General features: G+C 54.9%; 1 protein-coding gene across 8 annotated transcripts in view; it reads right to left on the bottom strand.

The window, feature by feature from the left end:
* CDH23 (cadherin related 23) overlaps nucleotides 1-24,248 on the bottom strand; it is a 126,239-nt gene that overhangs the window by 37,510 nt on the left and 64,481 nt on the right. For all 8 annotated transcript variants that reach the window (XM_072040336.1, XM_072040335.1, XM_072040340.1 and 5 more), the window contains 10 exons: nucleotides 18,528-18,640; nucleotides 16,751-16,939; nucleotides 11,564-11,713; nucleotides 11,247-11,405; nucleotides 3,100-3,164; nucleotides 2,651-2,888; nucleotides 2,448-2,553; nucleotides 2,240-2,367; nucleotides 945-1,017; nucleotides 651-767 (listed from right to left, as the gene is read on the bottom strand). In XM_072040336.1, coding sequence (XP_071896437.1) covers nucleotides 651-767; nucleotides 945-1,017; nucleotides 2,240-2,367; nucleotides 2,448-2,553; nucleotides 2,651-2,888; nucleotides 3,100-3,164; nucleotides 11,247-11,405; nucleotides 11,564-11,713; nucleotides 16,751-16,939; nucleotides 18,528-18,640 — 1,338 coding nt within the window. The remainder of the gene's footprint in view (nucleotides 1-650; nucleotides 768-944; nucleotides 1,018-2,239; nucleotides 2,368-2,447; nucleotides 2,554-2,650; nucleotides 2,889-3,099; nucleotides 3,165-11,246; nucleotides 11,406-11,563; nucleotides 11,714-16,750; nucleotides 16,940-18,527; nucleotides 18,641-24,248) is intronic.

The following is a 24,248-nucleotide window of genomic DNA, read 5'->3' as shown; positions in this document are numbered from 1 at the left end:
GGGCGAAACTAATCCCGGCAAGGGAAATTTGCAGGGCTAAAGGTCTTCCTAAAATACATCTGCCTCCAAACTCTCGTGGCACCGACTAATTCATGCACTGAAAAAATTAATCACAGGACAAGTGGTTTGAGCGTACAGGTGTCGTAATGATGGATGGCTCCTGCCCGCAGACTGGCACCCAGCTGAGCTCAGCCTTGTAGGACAGGCTCAGAGCCTGGACTCGGAGCCCTGGTGGATAGCTCTTGGCTTCTCCAATGTCCCAGGACACACCATCATCACCCCTTCCCTCCCTCCTAGACCCCCATGCGGAGCTTCACTTGGGGATGCTGGACAGATGGACAAAAGGAGCTCCTTGCTGCAGTGGCTGTAGCTTTGTCAGCATTCCTGCCCTTAATAAACCAAAAAGATGCCCGTGAGAAAGGGAGCATTCATTCATTAGCCCTCTGGCTAATGCAAGCCCTAGCAGCCAAACTGCCAGCCTTTTCTCAGGGTCCCCTGGGACCTTCTGCTGGTGCCTCTCCCAAAACCTCCCCGGTGACCCAGCCTGGCCTCTCCTAAGCAGGCTGCTTGGGAAGGGGGAAACAAAAGGGAAGAAAACTGGGGAGAAAAATGAGGAATGGAGAGGAGCGAGCACGCGCACGGAGGCTCACCTGAGCGAGCGTTGATCCGAAAATGAGAGGAGCCCTCGAGGGAGTAGATGATCGACTCCTGCCCGTACTCCCTGGACCGGTCCAGGTCCGTGGCGTTGAGGAACAGCACGGTAGCACCTTGTAGTGGGGTGGGGGGAAAGAAACAAGGGCTGGAGGAGGCGTCCACCCCATCACCCTGTCCCCCAGCAGTCCCTCATCGACTGAGGGGCTCCCCAAAAAATTGTCATGTGCCCCAGGCTGGCTGTGACACCCCCACGGCCCCAGGGGCTGCCTGGAGAGGAGCATGCCTCATACCTGCCATGATGTCCTCCACGACGGCTATCACGTAGGAGGGCTTGCTGAACGTGGGCGGGTTGTCGTTCTCGTCCTGCAGCAAAGACAAGGGCGAGAATTTGGCTGGGAGGAGGGCGCTGAGCTGGGGGCAGTGTGAGGGGCTGCATCGCAAGACCAGCTCGTGGGGGAAGGTGCAGAGGGCTGAGCACCAAATCCAGCAGCACAGCGAGGTGAGGATGGAGCTGCTGGGGTGTTAAAGCACTGCTGCGGGTTTTGTTGTTGTGCTGGGGCTGCTCCAGAGATGTTTTCTCAGGCTCAGCTGCTCCTGCTGCCACCGAACTGGATATCAGAGGCAATTTCACGTGCCACCGATGCCCATCACACTGTAATTAAATTGCCATCCTCTGCTCCTGTTTCTGGAAGCAGGTGGGCTTTAGTCAGCCAGAGCAGCACCCAGCTCTCCCCGCCGGGGCAAGGAGGAAACTGCAACCATCCCCAAGGCAAACCAGAGAAGGGGGAGCTGGAAATGGAGAGACCTCACCCTCAGAGACCAGTTTAGGTGGGTACAAAGCCAGGGCAGCTGCCACACCCTATCGTTAGCAGTCCTGAGTTAATCAGGCTGTGCCCAGCATCGCCACGGCATGGTGAGCCGGCTCCTGGGGAGGCAGGGGCTCATTTCTGGCCAGCTCTCCATCTGGGCAGGGTCATGGGAAGCCCGCTGCAGGACAGGGTTGGTTCCTCATCCCGCATGAAGCCCAAAAAGCCCTTCAAAAAGCTGCCTGCCCCAAGCGGGGTGTCAGCGAGCGAGGCAGAGGCTTATTAGCGCTGATATCTCCCCGGCTCCCGGCGCCGCGCGCGCTATTAGTTCTGACTCGGCGGCTCCCGCTACAAAGCGGATTGTCCCCTAATGGGAGATCTACAAGGCGAGTTTGACTTCTTTATTAAAAACCAACAACCAACGGAGGAAAAAAAAAAAAATCCCCTCCCTCCCCACTTGCTATCGCTCTGCCTTTTCATGGCTCTTTTTTCCTGAAGTGCCGTTGTCAAACGCTTCCTCCCCATTTTCTTCCTATTCTCCCCATTATATATATCTTTTTTACCCAATTGAGAGAAAACCCCTTTGGTTGAGAGGCACAAAAGTGACGTCTACTTGAAAGCCACCAGCAGACAGTCAGCCAGGAGATGATGACCAGTACAAGCGTACTCTTTGGGTAGACTTGCTCATGTTGAGCACCGTGGGGGCAAAGGGGTGTCCCCGGCCACCGCTGCCCCCCGTGGGGGCATCCCCCATGGGACAACCTTCACCTCGTACTTACAAACACCTCGATGGTGACGGGGACGGTGCTGTTGAGCGGCGGGTTGCCGGCATCCTTGGCCATCACGGTCAAGTAGATGACCCCGTTGGCGACCTGCTCGTAGTCCAGGGGGTGGTTGACGCTTATCACTGGAAGGAAGCAAGGCGTGGTGCTCAGCACCGGGTGGGATGGGTTGGGGACAGCCCGCTGACGCCACCTCGGTGCTCACCTCCGTACCCTTCCGACACCGTGATGTCGAAATACTCGCGGAAGGCGGATGCCTGCACGATGCTGTAGGTGATCTGGTTGTTGGGAGGCGAGTCCTCGTCGGACGCCTAGGCGTGACGGGAGGCAAGGGGTGAGCACGGGAGCTGCGCCCGGCCCCGCGAGGAGGGATGGTGGACGGGGACCTCGCCCCTGCTCGTCCCTCACCCGGAGCCGGACCACCTGGGTGACGGAGGGCTCGTTCTCCCGCAGCGCCCCCAGGTACGCCTCCTTCTGGAAGGTGGGCACGTTGTCGTTGACGTCCAGGACGTTGATCCTGGCGCGCCCCGCCGTCTCCTCCCCGCCGCCGTCCCGGGCGATGATGGTCAGGGTGTAGCGCTGCGTGGTCTCGAAGTCCAGCCGAGCCGTCAGCAGGATCACGCCCGTGTCCTTGTCCAGGGAGAAACTGGGGGAAAAAAGGGGGCAAGCCCTGCTGACCACACGCTGGAGGTAGGGAGATGTTAGCCTGATGGTGGGACAAGTGGCACGTGCTCAAGGCAGCACGGTGCCTTTGTCCAGGTAGGACACAACGGGCATCCCAAATTTGCCACGTGAGCTCTCAATGGGGTGGAAGGGGTTCAGAGCATCAACGTTATCCCTGTGGTTCAGCCACTTACCGGTCGGGGTCATCGCTGAAGAAGTAGCTGACTTTCCCATAGGTGCCCACGTCATTGTCAGTTGCCTAAAAAAAAAAAAAAAAAGTTAGTTAATAAATGAAGCTACATATGGGAATTGCACACACCAGCGGCTCCATCACGACTCACGGAAAACCTTCATTTGCATTCTTGCCTAAAGAGGGTTCGTGTCTCTGCCAGGTGGCCTGCTCTGGGGCGGCTCGGTAGATGCTCAGCCCAGCCAACCCTCCACCTCCTCCAGCAGCATCCGCAGCAGATGCTGCCTCCAACATCCCCCCAAAACGGGTGTGCAAGCCCAAACTTCTTCTTCCTTCCCTCCCTACCTCCCTCGTCTCTCTGCCCACCTTGTACGCTGCTGTTGAGCACCCGTTGGAGCTGGGAATGGGGATCTTTGGGGGATCCTCGACTGGCCACCAGCTGGAGGAAGCATCCCTCCAGCGCCCAGCACCATCTCCAGAGACTCCACTGGTGGGGACTGTTGTGCCTCCTGACTTGCACTGACATGCTGAGCTAATCTGGGAAACGCGCGTGAAATATGGCAATTTGAGGCAGACGAGAGTTTCAAGAAAATAGAGACAAAAGCTGTCTGCTGCGAGCAGCCCCCTTTCCACTGAGGAGAGTCCAGCAGAGAAATTCTAATCAGAAAGCCACCAAATATGCACGGGAGAAGAAGGATGACCTGGGAAGCACAAATCCTGCCAGGCTTTGCCACGGGAAGGCTGTGCCTCCGGGCGAGGTGTGAGAGACTCGGTGTGCCAGCTCCAGAGGAGCGAGGCGAGATTTATGTGTGTTTTAAAGACTCTTCTCTAATGAATATATAAAATATGCATGAATGGAGGCAAGAAACAAGGGCCAGAAAATGTTATATTTAGATGAAGGAAGTGGAATATAAGCCCCAAAATATACCTCTCCCCCCTTCCCCCCAGTATATTTTCTAAATTGAGTCCTGTCTGGATTACTTAGACACCACCAAGCCTCTGAAAAGGCAGGGTCAAAGACACATTTTATGTCCAGATACCATCAAGAGGCTGTATTTTAGGACTGGCATGGAGCACAACCCGCTCCCGAAACCCTCCTGATTTATCGGCAGCCTTGGGTACCCTTGCCAGCAGAGCAGGAGTTTGAGCTCATCTCAGTGCCCCCCCACCTGCCATGCCAGGGGGTGAAAGTGTGAAAACTCGCCCAAATTCACTCATTTTTCCCCCAAAATGCTTCCCTACCCTGGCTGGTAAATCATTGCTGCTTCGCGCCAGCTGAAGCGTGTCCTGGTGGAGCTGACCTTCCAGCCTGACCCATTTTGCTGATTTTCCTCCCCACCGCTCAGACTTGATTTCTATTTGTGCACGCCGGACTCGGCCAAACACAGCAAACCTACCCAAATCCACCCTGCCTGCAGCCATCCCCCTCGGGCCAGCTGCTCCTTGGAGGACACCGGCGGAGATGCCCCTTCCCTTGGGCACCTCAGCATCACCTGGGACCTCAACTTTCCAGCCAGGATTGTTCCCAGGCTCTGTGTCTGTGCTCACAGCCCTGGGTCCCATTAATCCCTAACTGCTTGGGCCAAGAGAGGCATTTTCCACGCACCTGGATCGGCCGGTGATGAGATAATGATTTACAGGGGACCTGCCAGGACCACAAAGCACAGGCAAAACTAATTCCCTTCATTTGGCCCCGTGCGATTGCACTTGTAAGTGCTTATTGCAGTGACAGACAATGCCGGGAAAGTGTAATTTTCTGCTGCTGGGCTAAAAAAATATAGGGAAGGAGGAAGGTGAAGAGAAGGTCAGCGCAGAGCTGTGCGGCGTGCAGGGCCAGCAGCCCTTGGTGATGCTGCTGGGCCAGATGAAAGTGCCACCAAGGCAAACCAAGGCACAGCCACGGTGCCAGGGGGGCTGATTCTGCCCCATACTGCTGGGTGAGCTCCGTTTGCACCAGAGAAGGTGGGAGGTGGTCGTGCTTGATGGCTGTGTTGGTGCTGAGCAGGAGGTGATGTACTCACCTGCAAGAGGGAATACGTAAAAAGCTCAAGCCACGTGCGTTAAGCACGTTTAATTTTGGATCCTTGCGCATTTCCGCATTACCAAACTTTTTACCTCTATAGGGCAGAAAAGATGCTCGGATGCTCGAACCCACCGGGGTGGTAACACGCACGTTCCTGCAAAGCGATCCCGAGACAGAACGAGGAGAAGAGCCAAAATCCTGATGGTTTCACAGGGCTTTTTGCAATGTTTCCCTGCAGATCGGTCCCCTCACCACCCGGTCCCCTGCGGCACCCAGGCTGGGGAGGAGAAGCATCTGGCTGGAAGTTTCCCTGGGCTCTACCTCAAGCAGCCATCAAATGGCTTTGGCGGCTGCTCGCCTCCTGCCCGGAATATTAAAAGGGGATTTGCCCGCTGGAGCCTGCAAAGGGCAGGATGAAAGCACAGGTCCACAGCTGTCCTTTCACGAGCTGTCACCGGCGCAGAGCTTTGCTCAAAACCACATTTACGCAGCACAACTCAGGGAGAGTCCCGGGAAGAGGCAGCGGGGATAACCCACGGGATCCACCGCAGGGATGCTGCGGGTGATGCCGACCCCAAACACGCAGCCCAGACCTCCGTCCCACAAATATTTCACCCCTCTCCCCTTCACCCCACGAGCTCCCCCCGCATCCATCCTTCCCCACCCCGCCAGGCGAGCGGCTCTGCCCTCCTGCGCGGATCCGCGGGAGAGGGCACGCCGCGCAATTTGTTCGGGAAACAATGGCAATGTTTGACATGTCGTAAGGATTGATGGAGCAGAAATTTACATGGGAGAATTCATTTTTAAACAGCTCCACGGAGCCCCGGCGCTTCGCTGGTAATGGTTTCGACATTCATCATCCGCGCGCCGAGCCCCACTGAACGACTCCGCAAACTACCCGAGATTAACTCTGCTCGCAGCAGCTCGGCGGGATGAGCAGGGATGTGCTTAAAGAGACAAAAGCCGTGCACGCCGATCTGCCGACCAAAAAAATGCAATAAGCCACCAAAACCTGCTGGAGAGGGGCGAGGAGAAGCCCAAAATCACAATAAGCCACCAAAACCTGCTGGAGGGGGGAGAGAAAAAGCCTACGCCGGGGTGTGTTGCTCCTTGTTGGGGTTGAAGGATGAGCAACGGAGGGTCAGTACCCAGTGGCTGCAGGGCAGAGGTGGCCAGAAGCCCATCACAAGGCTGATTTGGGTCTGTCTGGATGGGGATGGGATGGGATGGGTGAATGCTGGGACTCCCATGGGCTCCCCAGGAGCGGGTCACGGCTCTGCCCGTGCTCCTCTGCTACCTTTGTTTCCCGGCCTCATCCCCCCTTACCCTGCACTCAGAATCCAGGAAATAAAAATTGATGGGGAGCAAATTGCTTTGGCCAGGAGCTCGCTGCTTAAAAGAGTCGTAGCAGGAAAGCAATTACCCGACGTCAGAAAGCTGTCAGGGCGCCGCACTGACCGGCCGTGATTCTCGCCTGCCTGCCTCGCCGGGCAGGCACGGGGACAAGGGGCTGGCAAGGCAGTGTCCCTACACCAAATATCTGAGCCACCCCAGCCCGCTAAGGAAACCAGAGGCTCTTCTAAAATGCCAGCTCTGGCCTTCAGAGCGAGGGAATAGCAGCCAAGCCCTGGCCGCGTCCTGCATGGTGATTTGGGGCGCAAAGGAGGGAGAGATAAGGCGTGGAGTTGCCATGAGAAGTAACCACCGGGCTGCAAAGCCGGATGGAGGAAGCTGGTGGAAAACCTGCTTAAAGCACTGGCTTCCCAGATGGAAGCTGCTTTTTCCCCAGCCTGGCGGGAGGCGGCAATCAGGCAGCCGTGATTAGGCGCGACGGAGGGATGGAGGCGAGGAGCGAGCGGGGAGATGCCCAGCCGCCCCGAGCAGGGCTTCAATCGCCGCTAACGACCCCAGAGGGCTCTGGGGGGGGGGGGGAAAAATAGCCAATCAACCCCCCTGGGAACAGCAGAGCCTTCCCCACCTCTCCTCCAGGCTCCTTGATTGTGTTTTCTAACAGCATCCCTGCAGCAGCAGCGCCTCGCCGGCCAGGTTAACACTTGCCTGGGCGGCCGGCCTTTAGTGGCCGGAGAGCACAGGCTCAGCCACGAGCCGAGGGATACTCTGTGCTGAACCCTGCCCTTTAGCATGAGCCCCAGACACGATATTTTGTCCCCCTGTCCCATCCCCAAGGTGACACCAAGCCGGCTGAGGTGCCCTCCCGGGTGGGTTTTGCCGGAGCGCGGCGGCGGTGCCGGGCGCGAGTCCCCCGCTAATGAGCCGGATTGATTTCATATTCTCCTGTTGTCCGCCCAAATGGCAAGCGGCACGTCTGATGGATTAAATAACCACACAATTGCCTGGCTGACATCTCAATCACCGCGCCGGTAGGTCACTAATGAATTTTACGGCCCAGCAAAACGAGAGAAATTAAGGTCAGAGTCCGATGCAGGAAATATAAATCCCTGGTGAGCTCTGAAACATTCCCAGCGCCCCCCCTGCCCGCAGCCCCATCTCCCTTTTTAGTTCAACAAGGGGTAGCAAGCCAAAAATGCATCCCTGAGAGCTGGAGGCACTCCTAGAGAGACCAAGGGAGATGCTCCTCGTTCATCCCAAAGAGGAACGGGCTCCAGGAGGACACCTCATTCCTTCCCCAGGGACCCCAAACGGCACCCCAGCCTCCACCACACAGCACGGAGCCTTTTAGGGGCTGCAGAGCCTCGGTTTTGCCGCCGTGCCTGTCCCTTTTTGGGGGCTGCGGTTCCTTTTTTGCCACCTCTGCACTTTGCAGCCGCGCATTTATCCTGACAGCTCCATCAGGACGCGGCGCGGCTGCGAAAGCTGCAATAAGTGTCTCTCTCCTCGGCTGTCATGATTCCTATTCCACCCCATTTCGGTCTTACGGATTGATATTTAGATTAAAGAGATAAACACAGCCAAAGAGCACTGGGCCCTGACAGCAAGACGAGGACTTCAGATCCGTCAATCACGGTGCTACCTGGAAACCTCCTCCTCCCTTTCCCTGTATGTACAGAGCCGAACCGAGAGGAATATTTAAAAGGAACAAGGAGTGTGAGCAGGTTTCTTAAAAAAAGGGGGCAGGCACAAAGCAGAAAAGCCGCTCATGTTTAACTTTCCAGGCAATTTGGAATCGCCTGCTTTGATTATTTAACTATTTACTGTTTCACGTATGTGCTGCTGGCCTCTCCTCGCGCAGATAAAGGATTCAATTTTCTCCTGAGCGCCGGGGAAATTGGACGTGATTTCGCTCTGTTTAAGCACAGCTGGAGCGGGGGCACGCGGGGGGCTTGCGAACAACGGGCCTGACAGAGATGCTAACGGGGAGGGCTGGCGCTGACATTCGCCCCACCTTGTCACCTCCCGTCCCCATCTGCAGGCATGTGAGCTCTCACCCCGACCCGATAAATCCCAAATATTTCCATGGCCCTGCCAGAGGCTTCCCAGCAAGGATGAGCTGCCCCAAAACGGGTCCGTCCCTCGCCTCCACCCCCCAGCTGGGAGCCCGGAGGAGGGAGAGGGCACAGGGCAGGCTCTGATTGAGAGTGATTTGCATGTTAAATAGCTGCTTATTGACATCCAGGCTGGGAAAACCACGTTATTACTTTCCTGCTGCCTGGCGTTCACGGCTGGGTGGAAAGAAGGGAAGGGAAATGAGGGCGGGATCGATTTTCCCGTCCCCGACGCGAGGCCGAAGAGAGATCGAAGCAGCGGCAGCCAACTGACAGCTGGGTGGGGAAGGAGAGAAACTTTGCCAAGCAAATTAAAGGTTGCTTAAACGAGGAGAGTAACGGAAGGTTAATTAGCACATTTACTTCATTAGGCTCTTACTAACAAGGTTTCTCCCAGGGAAGCGCGGTGGCAAAAGGGGGGAGTTGGGGCGAGGTCCGGGGGCTGCTGCTGAAGACCTACGGGGAAAGCGAGCCCAAAGCCTCAAACCCCACCATCGGGGGGTGTTTTAGTGCTCTGCAAAGCCTCAGAAGCCCCTCGGATGGCTCCTGGGGGCTGGAGGCTGTGGGGAAGCATCACCGGGCCCAGCCTGCCAGCTGCATCCCTGGAGGACCAGACTGGGGTGACCAGAGGGCTTGGAGAAGTAGGATTACTTCCCGTGTTTCCCCAGAGAACTGTTTTCCTCCAGGCCCTTCAAAGCAAATGAGTGGCATTGTCGTGGTTAAGAAAAAAAAAAACAAAAAAAACCCAACAAGTTCCTCGCTGTTTGTTTGGGCTTTAACGATTTTGGTTATCGGAGCTTTTCAGGAGGGCTTGGCGGTGCAGATCTGTAGGATACGAGCAGCTTAAGGAGACCTCCCGCCCCTTAATTCCCACCTCCCGCTGCCTCGTCTTACTGCCCTTCCCCATCCCTCCAGGTCTAACAAACACAGCAGCAAGCGAGCAGGAAACACGTGCCCACCCCTCCGAATGCACGGGAGGGGATGCTGAGCCCCCTGCTCCTCTCCTTGGAAGCTCGGGGTCTTGGTGGCCCTACGAGCGAGGTCCCACAGCTTCTTCCACCCCAAAAAGCTTTTCAACTGAAAGATCCCTTCTGGTGCCCACAGCCCACGTCCCAAAGGAGCCCCAAAAGGGTTGTCCCCAACCCCATCAGCAAGATGAGAGGCTCGGGATGCCCAACAGACCTCTAGGGCTGGGAAAAAAGGAGCAGAGACCTCCACACCCATCGGTCACAGCCCCGCAGCTTGGAGCAGGGGGAATTCATCCTTCCCCACAACAGATTTATCCCTTTGTGGGCCGAGAGCATCCCTCGTACCAAGAAAGCCACCAGCTGCGCTCGGCCGGGGGTGTCAGGCACCCCGGTTAATTTAGGGTGCAGCATATGCTCCCGGCGCCTCTCGCTCCCGGAGGGCACGAAGTTATATACCGGCTGCCTGCTTGCTCAAGAAGTGTGAAATTCTTTCCCTGACCTTTACTGTAACGTTATTAAAAGGTTTCATGGCCAGTTGTTTCAGAAAAAAAAATAATAATATTTCAATATCTGTTGGTAGCTGGGGCAGAACTGGGAGAGGGAAGTTTGGGAGGGAAGAGGCTCAGGCACGGGTGGGAAAGCAGGGGGGCTTTCCCTTGAAGCCAGACCCTCCAGATGTTCCCCTGCTAGCAAGCAGCTCCCCGAATCTGTATGATAAATGCATCTCATGGATGGAATTAAACAGATGGATGGATGGATGGGCAGGGAGAGGAGGGGATGCGAAGCGGAGAACAGAGAGCAGGCAAAAACCTTAGAGGGCGAACGAGGCTGAGCGATGCTGGAAGGGACCCAGCAGTGCCCGAGGAGCCTGGGGGACACAGATCTGACCCCACAGCAGCAAAGGGAAGGGCAGGGAGCAGGAGGCAGCAGCGGCTGCCTGCTCCTGGGGTTGTTCCAGGGCTGATTTATAGGGTAACAAGCACGGTTAGGGGCTGAAATGCTGTGGAGACGCGTGGCCGTTTGTCACTGCAAACGGAGTCTCCTTTTGCCCAGTTTTTTCTGCGGTGGCATCCTCATGTCCAGCATCCCTACAGTGTCTGGGATGGTTTGGGAAAGCCGCATCCCACAGCAGGAGGAGGAGGAGCCCGAGGGCTGTGAGAAGTTTGGGATCAGCTGGGAGGGCCAAGCTGGATTTCAGCGCTAATTGCATCCATTCTGATTTATCACGCAGGATTCAACTCCTGGCGGTTTTGCGTGTGCTCCGAAATGCTGGCATAGCTGGAAGTTGGGGGAAGAGGAGAGGCAGTAACAACCTCATTGTTCAGAGCCTGACGGCCTGACTAGCTCAACATCTGCTTGAAATATTAATAACTGTCAGATGGGAACAGCTCGGGGGCTCTGTGCAGTTTCACACCATCTGTTTGTAGAGTAAACACACTTACACACCCAACCCTTTTGTCAGGGCTTTTCTTCTTGGGATGGGCAGGCAGCTACGGAGGGACCACAACCGCTTCACCCCAAAGCATCGCATGGCTTTTGGTGCTCCTCTTTGGGATATTTTTTATCCTGGAGGAGCACCAACAGCACCACTCCACATCACTTTGACCTACCCCATCCCACGCCCCGCGCCCCGCTTTCCCCATCCCTTCTTTGGCTCACCACGTGTGGGATCTGCAACTGGGATGCTCCTACTCACGTGGACCTGCAGCACGGTGGTGCCCACGGTGGCATTTTCAGGGAGGCTGACGTTGTAGAGGGGCTTGCTGAAGACAGGCCGGTTGTCGTTCTCGTTGAGGAGGTTGATCTTCACGCGCGCGAAGCCGACGTGGTCGGGGATGCTCTCGTTTGCAAAGAGCTGGGTGGGGAGGCAAGGGGAGAGTTGGAACTTCTGCAAAATTACCCATTTCTAAAAAAAAATTAATGCAGAAAATAGCTCCCTCCCTCTTGGCTGTAGCCAACCTCAATGGTTTACCCCCCATCACCCTATCCCTCGCGCCGCCGTCGCGGCCATACCGAAAACTCGTAGCGGGGAATGGTCTCGAAGTCCAGCGGCACGGCCACGCGGACGCGGATGTCCGCCTTCCCCTGGATGGAGGTGGGCGAGATGATGAAGTGGTTGGAGTTGTTGCCCACCAGGTAGACCTCAAAAACGCTGTTGGGGCCCTGAAAGGGAGAAGAGGAAGGCCGGTTACCCGAGGCGCACTGCTCGGTGCCAGCCTCAAGGACTCCTTGTTGTTTTGTTTTTTTTTTGATGCTTGACCACTGAGAGCTGCTGACCCGAGCAGCATCCCTGCTCGCCCTCCTCCCCGCAAAACCGTGCTGCATCTCCTCCACGTGTCCCGTGCCTCTCCTGGGGTCCCTGCGGCACGCGAAAGCCCCTTTTTGTGGCAGCGAGATGCGAGGGATTTGCTGGGAATCCAGCGAGGAGCGCGTTAGTTGGAGGCGCGAGATAAAAGTTGAAACATCAAAAGAAACCCAAATGTTTGCAGGGAGGGAGCTGGGTGGATTAATTCCAGCTGGGGAAGGAGATCAGTCTCCAGATACCTGCCGTCCCTAATTACCAGCCTCTCGAGTGCCTCAGTCTCCCCATGTGAGGTCTGGAGAAGGGGAGAACATCAGCCTATTGGGGGGGCTGCTGCGAGGTGCCGTTCATACATTTATTCCGCTGTTTATTTTTTTGGTTTCGGCCCCCATGCTGCTTTTCTTGCTCCCGGTTCCTGGAGCCTGCGAGCCCCCTGCGGATGGCTGAAAGCAAATCTGAATATTCAAATTGTTATCAGCTGCCCAGCAGAAGGGGCCGGCTCGGCCCGCGCCGCCACCGGTACCCAGCTCCGGAGATTTTTTCTGCACGCTTCTCAAATCCCTCAACCCCTTCCTCCCGGCCACCCGGAGCGAACAACGGGGCCGAGATGCCCAGGATGAGCAAAACAAGAGCTGCTACCCCAAGCACACAGAGGTCCCCAAGGGCTTACGGTTGGCATGGCACGGGACACTCGGGCATGGCACGGGGTGCTTGGGCACGGCACGGGATGCTCGGGCGCACCGGTCACGATGCTCCTTTCTCCCCACACGGATAAAAAACCTAACGCCAATTCAGCTAAAGACAATTGCAGCCACCGTTGTGCATAATTATCACTTTGTTGCCCGCGTGCTTGCTTCTCGGAGCGTGTAACAGCAGCCGCATCGTGGCCCCGCCGCCATGGTGCCGACATCAGCTCTTCGTGCTGGTACCTGGCTTCTCAGGGGCTGATTTATCCCAAATGGTGCTCAGCTGACCAGCACCACACGTGGGGACTGGGAAGCCCTCCTGGCTGATCAGGAGGCCAAAAATAGCGGCATCCACTCTGCCAGCCCAGGGCAAGGGGGTTTTGGAAGCATTATCCCTGCTTTTTCACCCAATATCACACTGGCTTCATCATTCCTGCTCCCACCCACCTGGGGATCCCTCTGCCCTGTAGCTCAGGTAACGTTTCCAAAAAGGACAGCCTGCCTTTGTGAAGCAGCATCGCTCTGGTTTCCCTCACAGACACCTCGTAGGCAGGGGCAGAAAGCCGGGGGGAGTGCTTAATATCTCTCCTTCTGGCACGTTTGCCAAGAAAGAAAAGTGCTAAGAGTTCAGCAGGGGTGGGGGAGGACAGAAAGCAAAAAAAAAAAAAAAAGAATAAAAAAAATTTAAATGCAATTAGTGCCTCTTTGTACGGCTTGGCTACCTTACGCCTGGTTCTAGCTAGGCAGAGACAAGTAATGCTTAATCCTTCCTTTGAAAACATGAAGAGGGCTGTTCTCTCCACCTACTTCAAGGCATTTCACTCGAGTGCTCTGGATAGCCTCCCTCTGCTGCCAGCTTGGGCTGCCAGCACCCACTGCTCGGCTCCTAGCTCCTGCTGCTCGCCCTGCACCCACTGCTCCCAATGCATCCACTGCTCGCCCCGCACCTGGGCACGATGGCACCAAACCCTGATGCCTCACTGGCCATGGGCACTGCTCCCCTGCATCCCGCAGGATACCTGGAAAAAATCATTCCCCATCCCAAGCCTTTCTCCTTGTCCTCTGCACACCAGCAGCCCTCTCCCCTTGTCCGTCTGTCCGTCCCAAACGTCAGACCTGCTCACCCCCCCGCCCCAGGAGCCGCCTTCCTTCCCCAGGTTATCTCCCGAATTCCACACACGCCTGCACAGACGGGATCAATCCGAGGCTGCCTCGCCTCCAGCTTATCTCTGCTCCAAATGATTGATTTTCCCTCTTTAAGGGTAATTTGCTGGTGAATTCCATGTATTGCAAAAACCCCTGTGAAATCTAATTCAGCCCGACTGGCAGCTGGCACTTTTGGGAGAGAATACTCAAGCGCCGTCAATTCCCCCCTACAATTCCTGGCTGTGTAGATCATATTTATAGTGCGCGTGCCTGTCATATGCATATATATGCTTGGGATGATTCATATATTGCACCTGCACATGCATGGGCACATACCGTATCCGTATGCAGCTCCCCGATGCAGCTTTGTGCCCCGAATATTGCGTATTCTCCTTGCCTGGATTTTCTTTCCCTTCCCTTTTTTTAATTCTCCATCTATCTTCCTTAATATGCTTATTTTGGGGGAACTTTTTACAAATTATTTTAAAATGTCAGCCCGTCATACTCGTGCTCTCCACGGTCTCTGCCCTTTTCTTCCTCTTCAATCGACCGTGGCAAGGAAAATCGAGTGAAAGCCATGGTGGGAGAGCTGGTTTCTCCGGCGTGCCACTTCTCTTAATACGCTCCTGTGGTTGCAGTGATGCTGGCACTGCGAAACCTTGGGCAAAAGAAGCAAAAATGGGGGATGCCCTGGACAAGAGGCGCTTGCAGAAGCCACGGCTGTGGCTGGACCTCTCCAAAAATCCCACCCCGAGCATTCAGCACGAATTTCATTCCTCCATCAGCAACTTGCCAGCTAGGCTGGGTAGCCCAGGGTGTCAATCTGCTGTCGTGCACAGGATTTAGTCGTCCCTGCCGATCTATCACGTGTGTGAGAGGAGAACCCAGCCCCTGTAAGAGAACACAGCCACACGTCTCCCGAAGCATCCCGTCGAGCACAGCTCGGTATAAATGCTGGGAGACTCTCACGGATTTTCATAAACAGCTCTCAAACGGCTTTGGAAAGGTATTCAAGTGGCTTGCTCCCAAGCTGGCAGCCCGAGGAACTCAGCCGCACAGAGGTTAATGCTTTTCTCTTGGTTCACAGAGGCTGGCTCCAGAACCAAGCAAACCCCGTGCACTGCTTTCTCCCACGTTCAAGTGTTTCTGAGAAACCACGGGGAATGAAGAAAGCAGAGGGGAAAAGAAAAGCCCTGCCCAAGCCAGCGCTGAGCCAGGTTAACCAAAATCCTCCCGAAAGCAAAGGCTGAAGGTGGTGCACCAGCAGAAAGACAGACCCAAACCTCACCATTTCAGTCCTCTGCATGGCCCTGGCCCCAAAATAAACATCTTGTTTAAGGCTCACAGTGCACTTGAAGGGCCAGACTCACACACCACCTCTTCCCCCAGCCCTACAGGACGTGGTGAAGCCTCCACCACCCACCTGGGGTACGATGGAAGATGAGGTCCCCAAAGCCACCCATCGCTGGGGGACGCCAGGGCTCAGGCTCATCCAAGCAGGACCTCAACAAGGTAAAAGATGGCTTAGGAGCTGAAACAACAGCTTCAACATTTGGGATTGCTCTCCATGGACTTATTACATGGGCAGGAGACCATGCTCCTACAAAATGATCTTGCCCCCAAACCTAGCTCTGATTTCATGCACTGCATCCATCTGCTCTCATTTATTTATTTAGCCGCTCTCCCCAGGGACGTGTGTGTAGTTTTCCTCTCGTTCTCCTTTCTCCCTTGCTCAAATGAATCGTATCATCTCCAGCATGAAGGTGGAACAGCTTCCATCAGCTACATCCTCCCTCACGTCCCTACCTGAAAACTTCAGACCTCGCCATCCAACCCCTGCACCCACAGCTCCAGGCAGGGGGAGAGCCCGCTGCCACCTTGCTCAGCTCAAATCCAGTGCTTTATAAACCTCGCAGCTCTCACGAAGAGCTAGAGCATCCCAAATATCACCGCCAGGCATCTAGCCTCCCTTTCTGAAATGCACAGAATCAAAAATCCCACCCAATCCATTCGGGGAAATCACAGCAAGCCCGGGCAATTCACCAGGAGCCACAAGAACGAGTCTATTTTTCGCTCACCCTATTGGGAACGCGAGGCTATTTTTTATTCTCTCATTTTAAAATTAGCCAGGCTGAGAGGCTGGAGTGAGTCCTCGAATGGGAGTGACTCCAGTAAAATGAGCTTTTAACCAGGGACGATGACAGATCCCTCATTCTTATGTGGCATAAACAGGAGCGTTGCAATGCCCTTCAAGCGCGGAGCTGCTGACATCTCTCGGAAGGCACGGCAGCGACTCTATTCACAAACTAACCTCAGCATCTGTCACAGCCACATCTTCTTTATTAGTAATTGACATTTTCAAGGAAAAAAAAGAACACAACGCACGCACAGAGTCTTTTCATCTGCCTAATAGCTCATCTGCACCTCTTCAGGCTGGGCTCACAGCTCCTGGTGGGTGACATCGTGTCACAAGTGGGTTGTTAGCTATGTGTCATAGGCACTCCTCGTGAAAAAAAAATGGGATTTCTGTGGGTTTTACAGGGCTCACCGGATCCCACCCGGGGCTGGGGCAGAGCACGTCCATCACTTCAACCAGCAAAGGCCACCTCTGCCTTCCAGCCACTAATGGTAATTTCCTGCTCCTTAGAAGATGCGCGTTTCCATCCTCCCACTGGGATGTTGTTATTATTTCTTTTTGGTTGGGGGGAAGATGTTTTGTTTTGTATTCCTCACTGCTGCTGCTTAATCTACCTGAATTGCCAGGAAAAGTCCCTTTGGGACTCAAAGGTCCCCTGGGAGCCCTGCAGAAAGTCTCCTCCCTTCCTAAAACAGGAAAAAAAAAAAAGGAAGCCTAGCAATGCCCGAGCAGCAGGCAAGGATCAGAATCATGCACAATCCTATTTTCTGGCTCTCAGTGGCCGTGCAAGCCTCACAGCATGAAAGCCCACCCTGTGTCCGTGCTCTGGGGACCAAGCAGCCACACTATATAGGATATGACCACGCACCTCATCGCCAACGACCCTGCATCCCCCCAAAAACCACAGCAGGGCAAAGGGGCCGGCTCACCTCATCCTTGTCCTGCACCTGGATGAAGAGGGGGAGAGCGAAGCCCACCTGGGCCAGCTCGGGGATGGCCACGCTGTACTCGGAGCTGTTGAACTCGGGCGCATTGTCGTTGACGTCGATGACCAGGATGTTGAAGGTGGTGGTGACGGTGGCGTTGGAGGGCGTGCGGTCGTCGTTCAGCTCCGTGCCCTGTGAAGGGAGAAACCAACAGGGCAGTCGGGCTCCTTTTTCAGGGGGCAAGTGACAGGACAAGAGGAAATGGCCTCAGGTTGTGCCAGGGAGGTTTAGATTGGGCACTAGGAAGAATTTCTAACTCTTTATTGGCATTGGGATGGGCTGCCCAAGGGAGCGGTGGTGGCCCCATCCTGAGGGATGTCCAAGAGATGTGTGGATGTGGCAAGGTTGGGGTTGAGCCCACCACCTCCCACCAGGCACCCACAGCTCCTCTGGGAACCCGGGGCCATTTGGCATCACTCCTGCTTCAGACGTGGTGCTTGCAAACCTGCTCCCTTCCCCTAGCCCCCAAACCAAGGGGAAATGTGACGGGGTAGAGCGCACTCCTATTTTCTCCTCTGCCTCCTCCCAAGGTGCAGGCTAACCACCAAAGTACTACTACAAGCGCAGAAACTAGGGCACCAGAGGAAAACAAGATTAAGACCTTAAAATAGGTTTGGCACCACGTGTCTAAACACGGGGCTGAGTCACAACCCCGTATCGCACCTCTATCTCAAGGGGGGCTTGGATTTTGCTTTCTCCAAAGGCAAGGAGAGCAGATTTTCTTGCAAGGCTTGCAAAGAGCCTTTTCCAGCAGGGTCCCTCCTCTCGTCCTCGGGCTCATTGCTATTCTCTGCTCCCACACAGCCCAGCAGAACAGGCTGATCCCGCGAGGAGCCACCCAGCTGGATGCTCGCCGCGCGTTGCAGGGCGAGGGAACATCGGGGGGAAGGGGCTGGCAATTTTCAGGGGGTGAGGAGAAGTTTGTGGGGAGGGAAAAGGAAACCCGCCAGCGCAGTGTGATCTAGCGGGGAGCCTGGCAGCGTGCAGGCAGGAAAACGGGCAAGCTTTCAGGTCCACAAACCTTTCCAAGGCTAACCAGATAGTTTTGTTCCTATTAAATATACACAACGTGTGTGTGGTGGTGGTTTTTCCCCTTCTCTTGGTTTCTACTGAATTCAAGCTATAAATCTCCAAACCAGGAGGTACCAGGGATGGATGCTGGTCTCTTCCCCACGCAGAAAACCCCACAATATGACCTGTGCCTGATATAAGGAGGGAATTTCTTGCCCCTTTGCCCTTACCAAAGCCCGGCACTTGGCAAGGCGAGCAGGCTGCTGCCCTCTCAATCAATGACCCTTCCTGCAGTGCTGATTTCTCCCCAGCTCGGCCCGGCCCAATCTATACTCCGAAATGCGTTTCCGACCAGCTGCCCAGCTCGGTATTGATTTCAATTAAAGGGCTGCGAGCGGAGCCAGGTGCCGTGCTCAGGTGGGGCTGGGAAAGCGTGCTGCGGTGCGTTTGCTTGGCCAGGCAGCTTCTGGCACCTCTCCCTCTGCAGATACAACAGCAGGAGGATCTAGTTGGAGGCCAGAGCTAGTTGGAGGCCAAACACCAAAACTGGCCCTACACACCCATATGGAGGCAACCACGTTTGGGGCCACGGTGCGAGGTGCACTGAGCATCCCGCTTCACTCGGCCGGGGACGCCCACCACGGCCCAGAGGGACGTGTCCCCAGCAGGGAGCCCTCCCCCCCTGCCGTGAGGCTCTCCTGGACCTCACCTTCACCGTGAGGATGAACCCGGCGCTGTAGAAGGGGTTCTCTCGGTCCAGCGGCCCGTTCAGGGTCAGCGCACCGCTGATGTAGTCCAGCGCGAAGATGCTGTTGGTGTTCCCTGACAAAAAAAAAAGGGCAGCATGAGCAGAGGCACGGCGAGGACACAAGCATCTTCCCCTTCCAGCCTCCACGTGCAACCAGGCCTTGTGCTCAGGCTCTGCACACCCTGCCTGTTACCTCAATGTGCTTTAAAATTGGTGGCCCGCTCGTCCCCAGACCTGCCCCAGCTCTGGAAGTGGCGCTTTCCATTTAGCTGGATGTCTTTAGGGCCCAGGAGAGTGCTGGAGCACCAACTACAGGCACTCACTCTGTTTTTATGTTCTTGCTTTTCAGCAGATGTGCTTCCCCTCCCCGCAGCTGCCTCGATCTCCTCTGTCTGAGCCAAATTTGGCCTCTGTGCTGGTCCTTACAGGCACACAGGGTGCCTGCAGCGAGCATCCTGCCTGCATCCTCCTCTGGAACAAGACACCGAGGCAGGATTAAGGTGACACCGGAGCCTCTCGGCCAGCAGATGCTGAAAAGATGAATGTCCTGCACGGGGGATGCCCTTGCAACAGTCCCCAGGGGACAAAAACAAGCAGTTGGTGGCTGCAGCCTGGGACACCCGATGCCAGCCCGACACCGTATCGGGGACGGCTGCTGAATTAGTGATGGGCAGGGCATAGGGTCACCGGCACTGCTGCCTCTCCTCCTCGGCCCTTGCTCGGGGTTGCCATGTTAAATGTTATGTACTGGGGCAGTTGTGCCACTATCCTCCTAATATGAAGCGTAATAAAAATACGTTCTCTGTCACAAAATGCTATGAACCCAGAGACCAGAGTGTTCGAGTAGAAACAAGTCAACGGGGCATGGATTGGATGCAAAGGGCTCAATGCAGCGCCAAGCTCTGCACCCTAAAAATTGTGCTGTGCTGCACAGTACTTCTGGGATAACGTCAGAGATCCCAAGGACCACTCAGAGGGAAGATCCACACCTAGTGCCCTCCAGGGCTCCTTTCTGCTGGCTGGAGAATTGCTGCCTTTGCAAACGAGCCCTGGAAGGGAAAAAGGAAAGGGGTGGCTCCAGCCACTCTGAGGACGTTCCTAATTTCCCCTACAATGCCTCTCCAAGCAGCCTTTCGTTACGCCTCAGGCCGAAGTGCTCTCGCTGTCGCTGAACAATGCGCCTTCCCCAGAGGCATTTGCAAAAATCTCTCTAATCATCCTCACATTTCTTCCCTTTTCTCCCAACAGCAAGAAAAAAAGAGGGAGAAAAAAGAGCCAATTTTGCCTTCCACTCCCCGCCAGCCTCTCTTCTCTCCCCACCCTTCGGTCCCTGCAGAATTTCTCCCTCTCCCCACCAGCTTTCCACCGGCCACGCTGGTCGGACCTGTGGGGACAGGACCCCTCCACAATGCTGTGCCCGATGGGTTTTGTAGCAGCACCACAAGACGGAGGACACGGAGGGGATTTGCAGCTGAGCCGGGCCCCCCAGCTAATCCCATTTGTCGGATGACATGGGACGGCGCGGGCCTTCCCTTTCCAAAGGGAAAAAAAAAAAAAAGAAAAAGAAAAAAAGGAAAGAAAAGACAAGACACTGACATGTCCTCCATCTCCTCCTTCCTCCCTACTTTTCGGCCTTCGAGCATCATCCGAACCCACGGGGGGATACAAACGTTGCTGGTCCCAGCCCTGCCCGTGCCGGCGAGCATCCTGCTCGCAGCGGATGACTTTCACGAGCTGCCAAAGGGGAACCCATCACACACCTTGCGCCGGGTAATTTATTAATCTAAATGTGCTCCGTCAGGGCTCCTCGGCACCGAAATAGATGCTGTTGGATGTGGTTCAGAGAGTCAGCAACAGACACAGTTATCATCGTATAAATAGGCCGTCAGCTGCTGTGACCAGCGCGCCGCTCTTCACCTTGAGGTTTTGCCCCCGCGCGACAGGCTGGGAAGTGCCCCAGGCTTAAATTCAAAGCTCTGATCCTCCTCCTGAAGCCTGTAGGAACTGTGGCTAGGTGTCAGAGAGATGCTTGCAGCCCACAGACATTACAGGTCCCTGCTTTGAGGGTATCCCTTCACATCAGGGGATGCTGAAGCTTGGATTACAATCGCTCTTCTAAAGGACAAAGAAAACAGAGGAGCAGCACTCCCATCCCTTCACCACCCTATTTCTGCCTGAACCCACCCCATGTCTGCCTCCTAGGCGACACCCTGAGGATGAGGTAAGGCTTGTGAAGGTTGTTTTTGCCCGTTCCTGCAAACAGACGAGCCAAGAAATGCTGAGGACGTGTCCCAGTACGCAGGGAGCAGGACGCAGTGCATATCTCCGAAAAGAACCTGCTCCGAATCGCGCAGCATTGCCATCTCAGAGCAGTCACACGCGGCTGAAGGATGCAAATAAAATGCAAAAAGAAAATATATTTGCACCTTCTTAGCAGCTACCCTGTCCATGCTGGATTTACAGGTCCCCAAAAAGCCTCTTTGCTCTCGGGCGGCAGCAGGCAGAGGCACCAGAACAGGAACGCAGCGTGCTGTGATGTGCCCAGGAACAACTCTCAATCAGCTTTTAAAGTAAAAACCACACGGTCAGGCTCAACACCTGCCAGAAAACCTTCCATACTAGCAAACATCTCAGAAGCCCTTGTTTTCTCGAGCCCTGACACAGCTAGAGACAGCTTCATCCTTTCCCATTGCTTGCCGACACTCTCCTCATACACTAAATCCCAGGTAGGTACAGAGAAAAGTCCCAGCAATTAAACTCAAACTACTTTCTATATTTCCCCATAAATGGGGATGTATAGTTAATTTCCAGAGGCCATTTGCTGGGGAAACCACCTGTCAAGCAGACAAACCATCACCCCGCTGCCTTGCCGTTATCCCCGCCTTGCCATGGAGCCAACGGGGTGACAAAACCCAAGGGTACGGCCACAGCCACCACCTCCCCCTTGTGCTATCTCATCCCCTGCCATTGGCAGGGTGGAAAAACAGCCTGTGATGAATAACTCGGCGCCAGGCACTTTCCCACCCATCAGCATGTCCTCCTACGGAGATGAGTGCCCTTAAATCAGGCTGGAAGGCGCTCCCAGCAGCTGTGATTTATGAGGACACCGACACCCCAGCGGCTCACCCAGAGATCCCAACGTGGAGAAAAGCCAGCACGACGCAGGCCAGGACTTGGGAATATTAAAATTAGAGGGCTGTGTTTCCAAGGATGCTCCCCGGTGTCATGTTTAAGGGATGCCCTCAATCAGAGCTTCACGTGGCCCTTTGGAAAGGAAGGCACATGGACATGTGAAGTCTGATTTAGTATAAAATATCTTGGTTAGTACAGAAAAAAAAATACCTTATTCCTTAGCGGCAAGAACAGAAGAAAGCCTGAGCACAGTTGGCTTCAGACACACCTCCCTCCTGCTTTTGTAACTCACACTTCTGTTCCGTCGTGCAAATAATTATTTTTAATTCACCCTTCCCTCGGGACGCGCCAGCTTTAGGAGGAGAGCGCTTCACCAGCAACTGAAGCAGCCTCCTAGCAAAGCCAATTTTGGGGGGAAAAAAAACCTGCTCTGAGGGTTGCTGAGGAGCTCCCCAAGCACCAGCTGCCCAGAGCTCCCTTTTTTCACCTGCAGGAGCTCCCGAGCCCCATAGATGTGTGGATTGCCTTTGTGCCCATCCGTCACCACGCCAGACATTTGGCATTGCCTTTTCTTTGGGTTAACCCCTATGATGCCCACTGATGACAAAACCCCTTTGATCCATGATAAAAATCCTGGTTTTAAGGAGCCTGGGCAGCTTATCAGCAGCTGCATTTCGCCTTTGGAGGAGCCTGTGGTGCCCTGCACACCTGAGGCCATCGCTCTCCCCTCACCTGCTGGTGCCTGTGAGCCACCAGAAAATCAATCTGCCTTGAGCAGAGAGCTCCCCGAAATGAAAAGCCTTATCTAGAGCAAGTCGTGGTGTACAAGTCACCCTCCTCGCCTGGGACGTGAAGGATGAGGAGGCAGAGTGCCCGGCACAGAGGCTATCTCCGTAAATCTGCCAAAAAGGAGCCATGGATTACTGCACGGGATTAATGGGCTGTCCTTCACACAGAGCCCCGACCTCAGCATCCCAGCACCGCCGACCTCGCGGAGCAGCCGGGAGCGAGCAGGGCAGCACAGGGGCTTCTTTTCCAAACCACATTTTCATTGCACTCCTTGCAAAAACAGAGTTAAAAAGCATTTTTTTTTTTTTTTTCAACACTCAGGCCAGAAGAAAAGGGGAGAATCAGCCAAAAGGGGGTTAAAAATAAGCAATGGACACAACTCCCCGAGCCACCCCACGGACAACTAGCCAGGGCTGTGCTGCTGCCTGATTTCAGGCTTAACAGCCTTGTAAGCTGGCGGCGTGAAGTTAGATCTCCGGCCTTATTTTATGTGGTTATGGTTAATCTTTGAGTTTTATTGTTTTGCTGTCAGGGGAGGACCTTGCGCCTGGGGATGGCTGTATAAATAAGAGCTTCTGCACTACATCCCGAGGCACGGCTACGGCTGAGCAGGACCACGGCAGTGCCAAATTAATTTCCATATCCCGCCTCCAAATCACACCGCTGCCCGCTCCGAAGGAATGATGAACGTCGGGGTCGCTTCGCGCCTCTCCCTCTGCTGTATATCCAAGGGGGATGCTAAAATTTGGGTAGCAATGCCTGAACCCTGTGCCCCGGGCTTGGGAAGGGGCAGTGGGCATCCCCCTGCCCTGATCCCCTGTCCCAGTGACACCTCCCCTCGTCAGTGCCAGCTCTAATTACCCACTCTTGCTTACGGTCTGTTTCTAATTTAATTTGCATCCCGCTTCCCATATGTTAGACCACTATTTTTTTTTTTTCTGCAAAATTGCCATAAAAGTCTACCAGCTCAGGCACGAAATCTGCTCGCTGACCTTTCCCATCGCGATCGAGGATAATGACAAATTAATTAGGCTTTACCTGCCTGCCAAAAACTCGCGGGCCTTGGGTGAGCAGGATTTTGGAGGCGCACTAGCGGCCGCTTCCCACAGCTGGGCCGTGGGGCAACATCTTTCTTGAGCAAAAAGCAGATTGTGGAAATTATAGGACAACATCCCAAGAAGAGGCAGGGGGCATTCACATATTTACTGGCTTTATAAAAACAAGTTTTTTTTTGGCTGTGAGTTAAATATAGGGCGATGCCCTGCTCTGGCTGGGGAGGAGGCAGGAAAGATGCTCGTACCGAGGGGTGACATCTCTCAACCTATTCTAAAAATGCTCTGCAAATCTCGAGGAGTTAGCTTGGGGAAAGGAGAAGTCAGGCACTGCAAAGCAGCCTGGTGGCTTTGATGTGCTCTGCACGATGCTCCGATACGGGAGCTGCCCCCTGCTAGGCGGCAGCGGGGCAGGATTAAGCTCCTGGTGTCCGTGAGCAGAGCAGGGCACCTGCCTGCCTATCCGTACCCCCCAGCAAAGAAACCTCAGGGCTATTCCATGGGAAAGCCAGGGAGAAGCAGAAAAATAACAATAGAAAAGGGGTTGGATTGGTTAAAAAAAAAAAAAAAGCCCCTGCTGCACTTTGCCCACCGATACACGTGAGCTGGGGGAACCTCGCCTTTAATTCCTGCTGGGGCACATTAGAATAAATTGCAGAGGGAATTAGAGGAATAAATAATCCTTGCATCTTCAAAGGCAGGCTGACCT

Source organism: Anas platyrhynchos, chromosome 6, assembly GCF_047663525.1.
Source record: "Anas platyrhynchos isolate ZD024472 breed Pekin duck chromosome 6, IASCAAS_PekinDuck_T2T, whole genome shotgun sequence".
NCBI lineage: Eukaryota > Metazoa > Chordata > Aves > Anseriformes > Anatidae > Anas > Anas platyrhynchos.
Note: the sequence above shows the minus strand (reverse complement) of the source record. Positions and strands in the feature narration are given on the sequence as shown.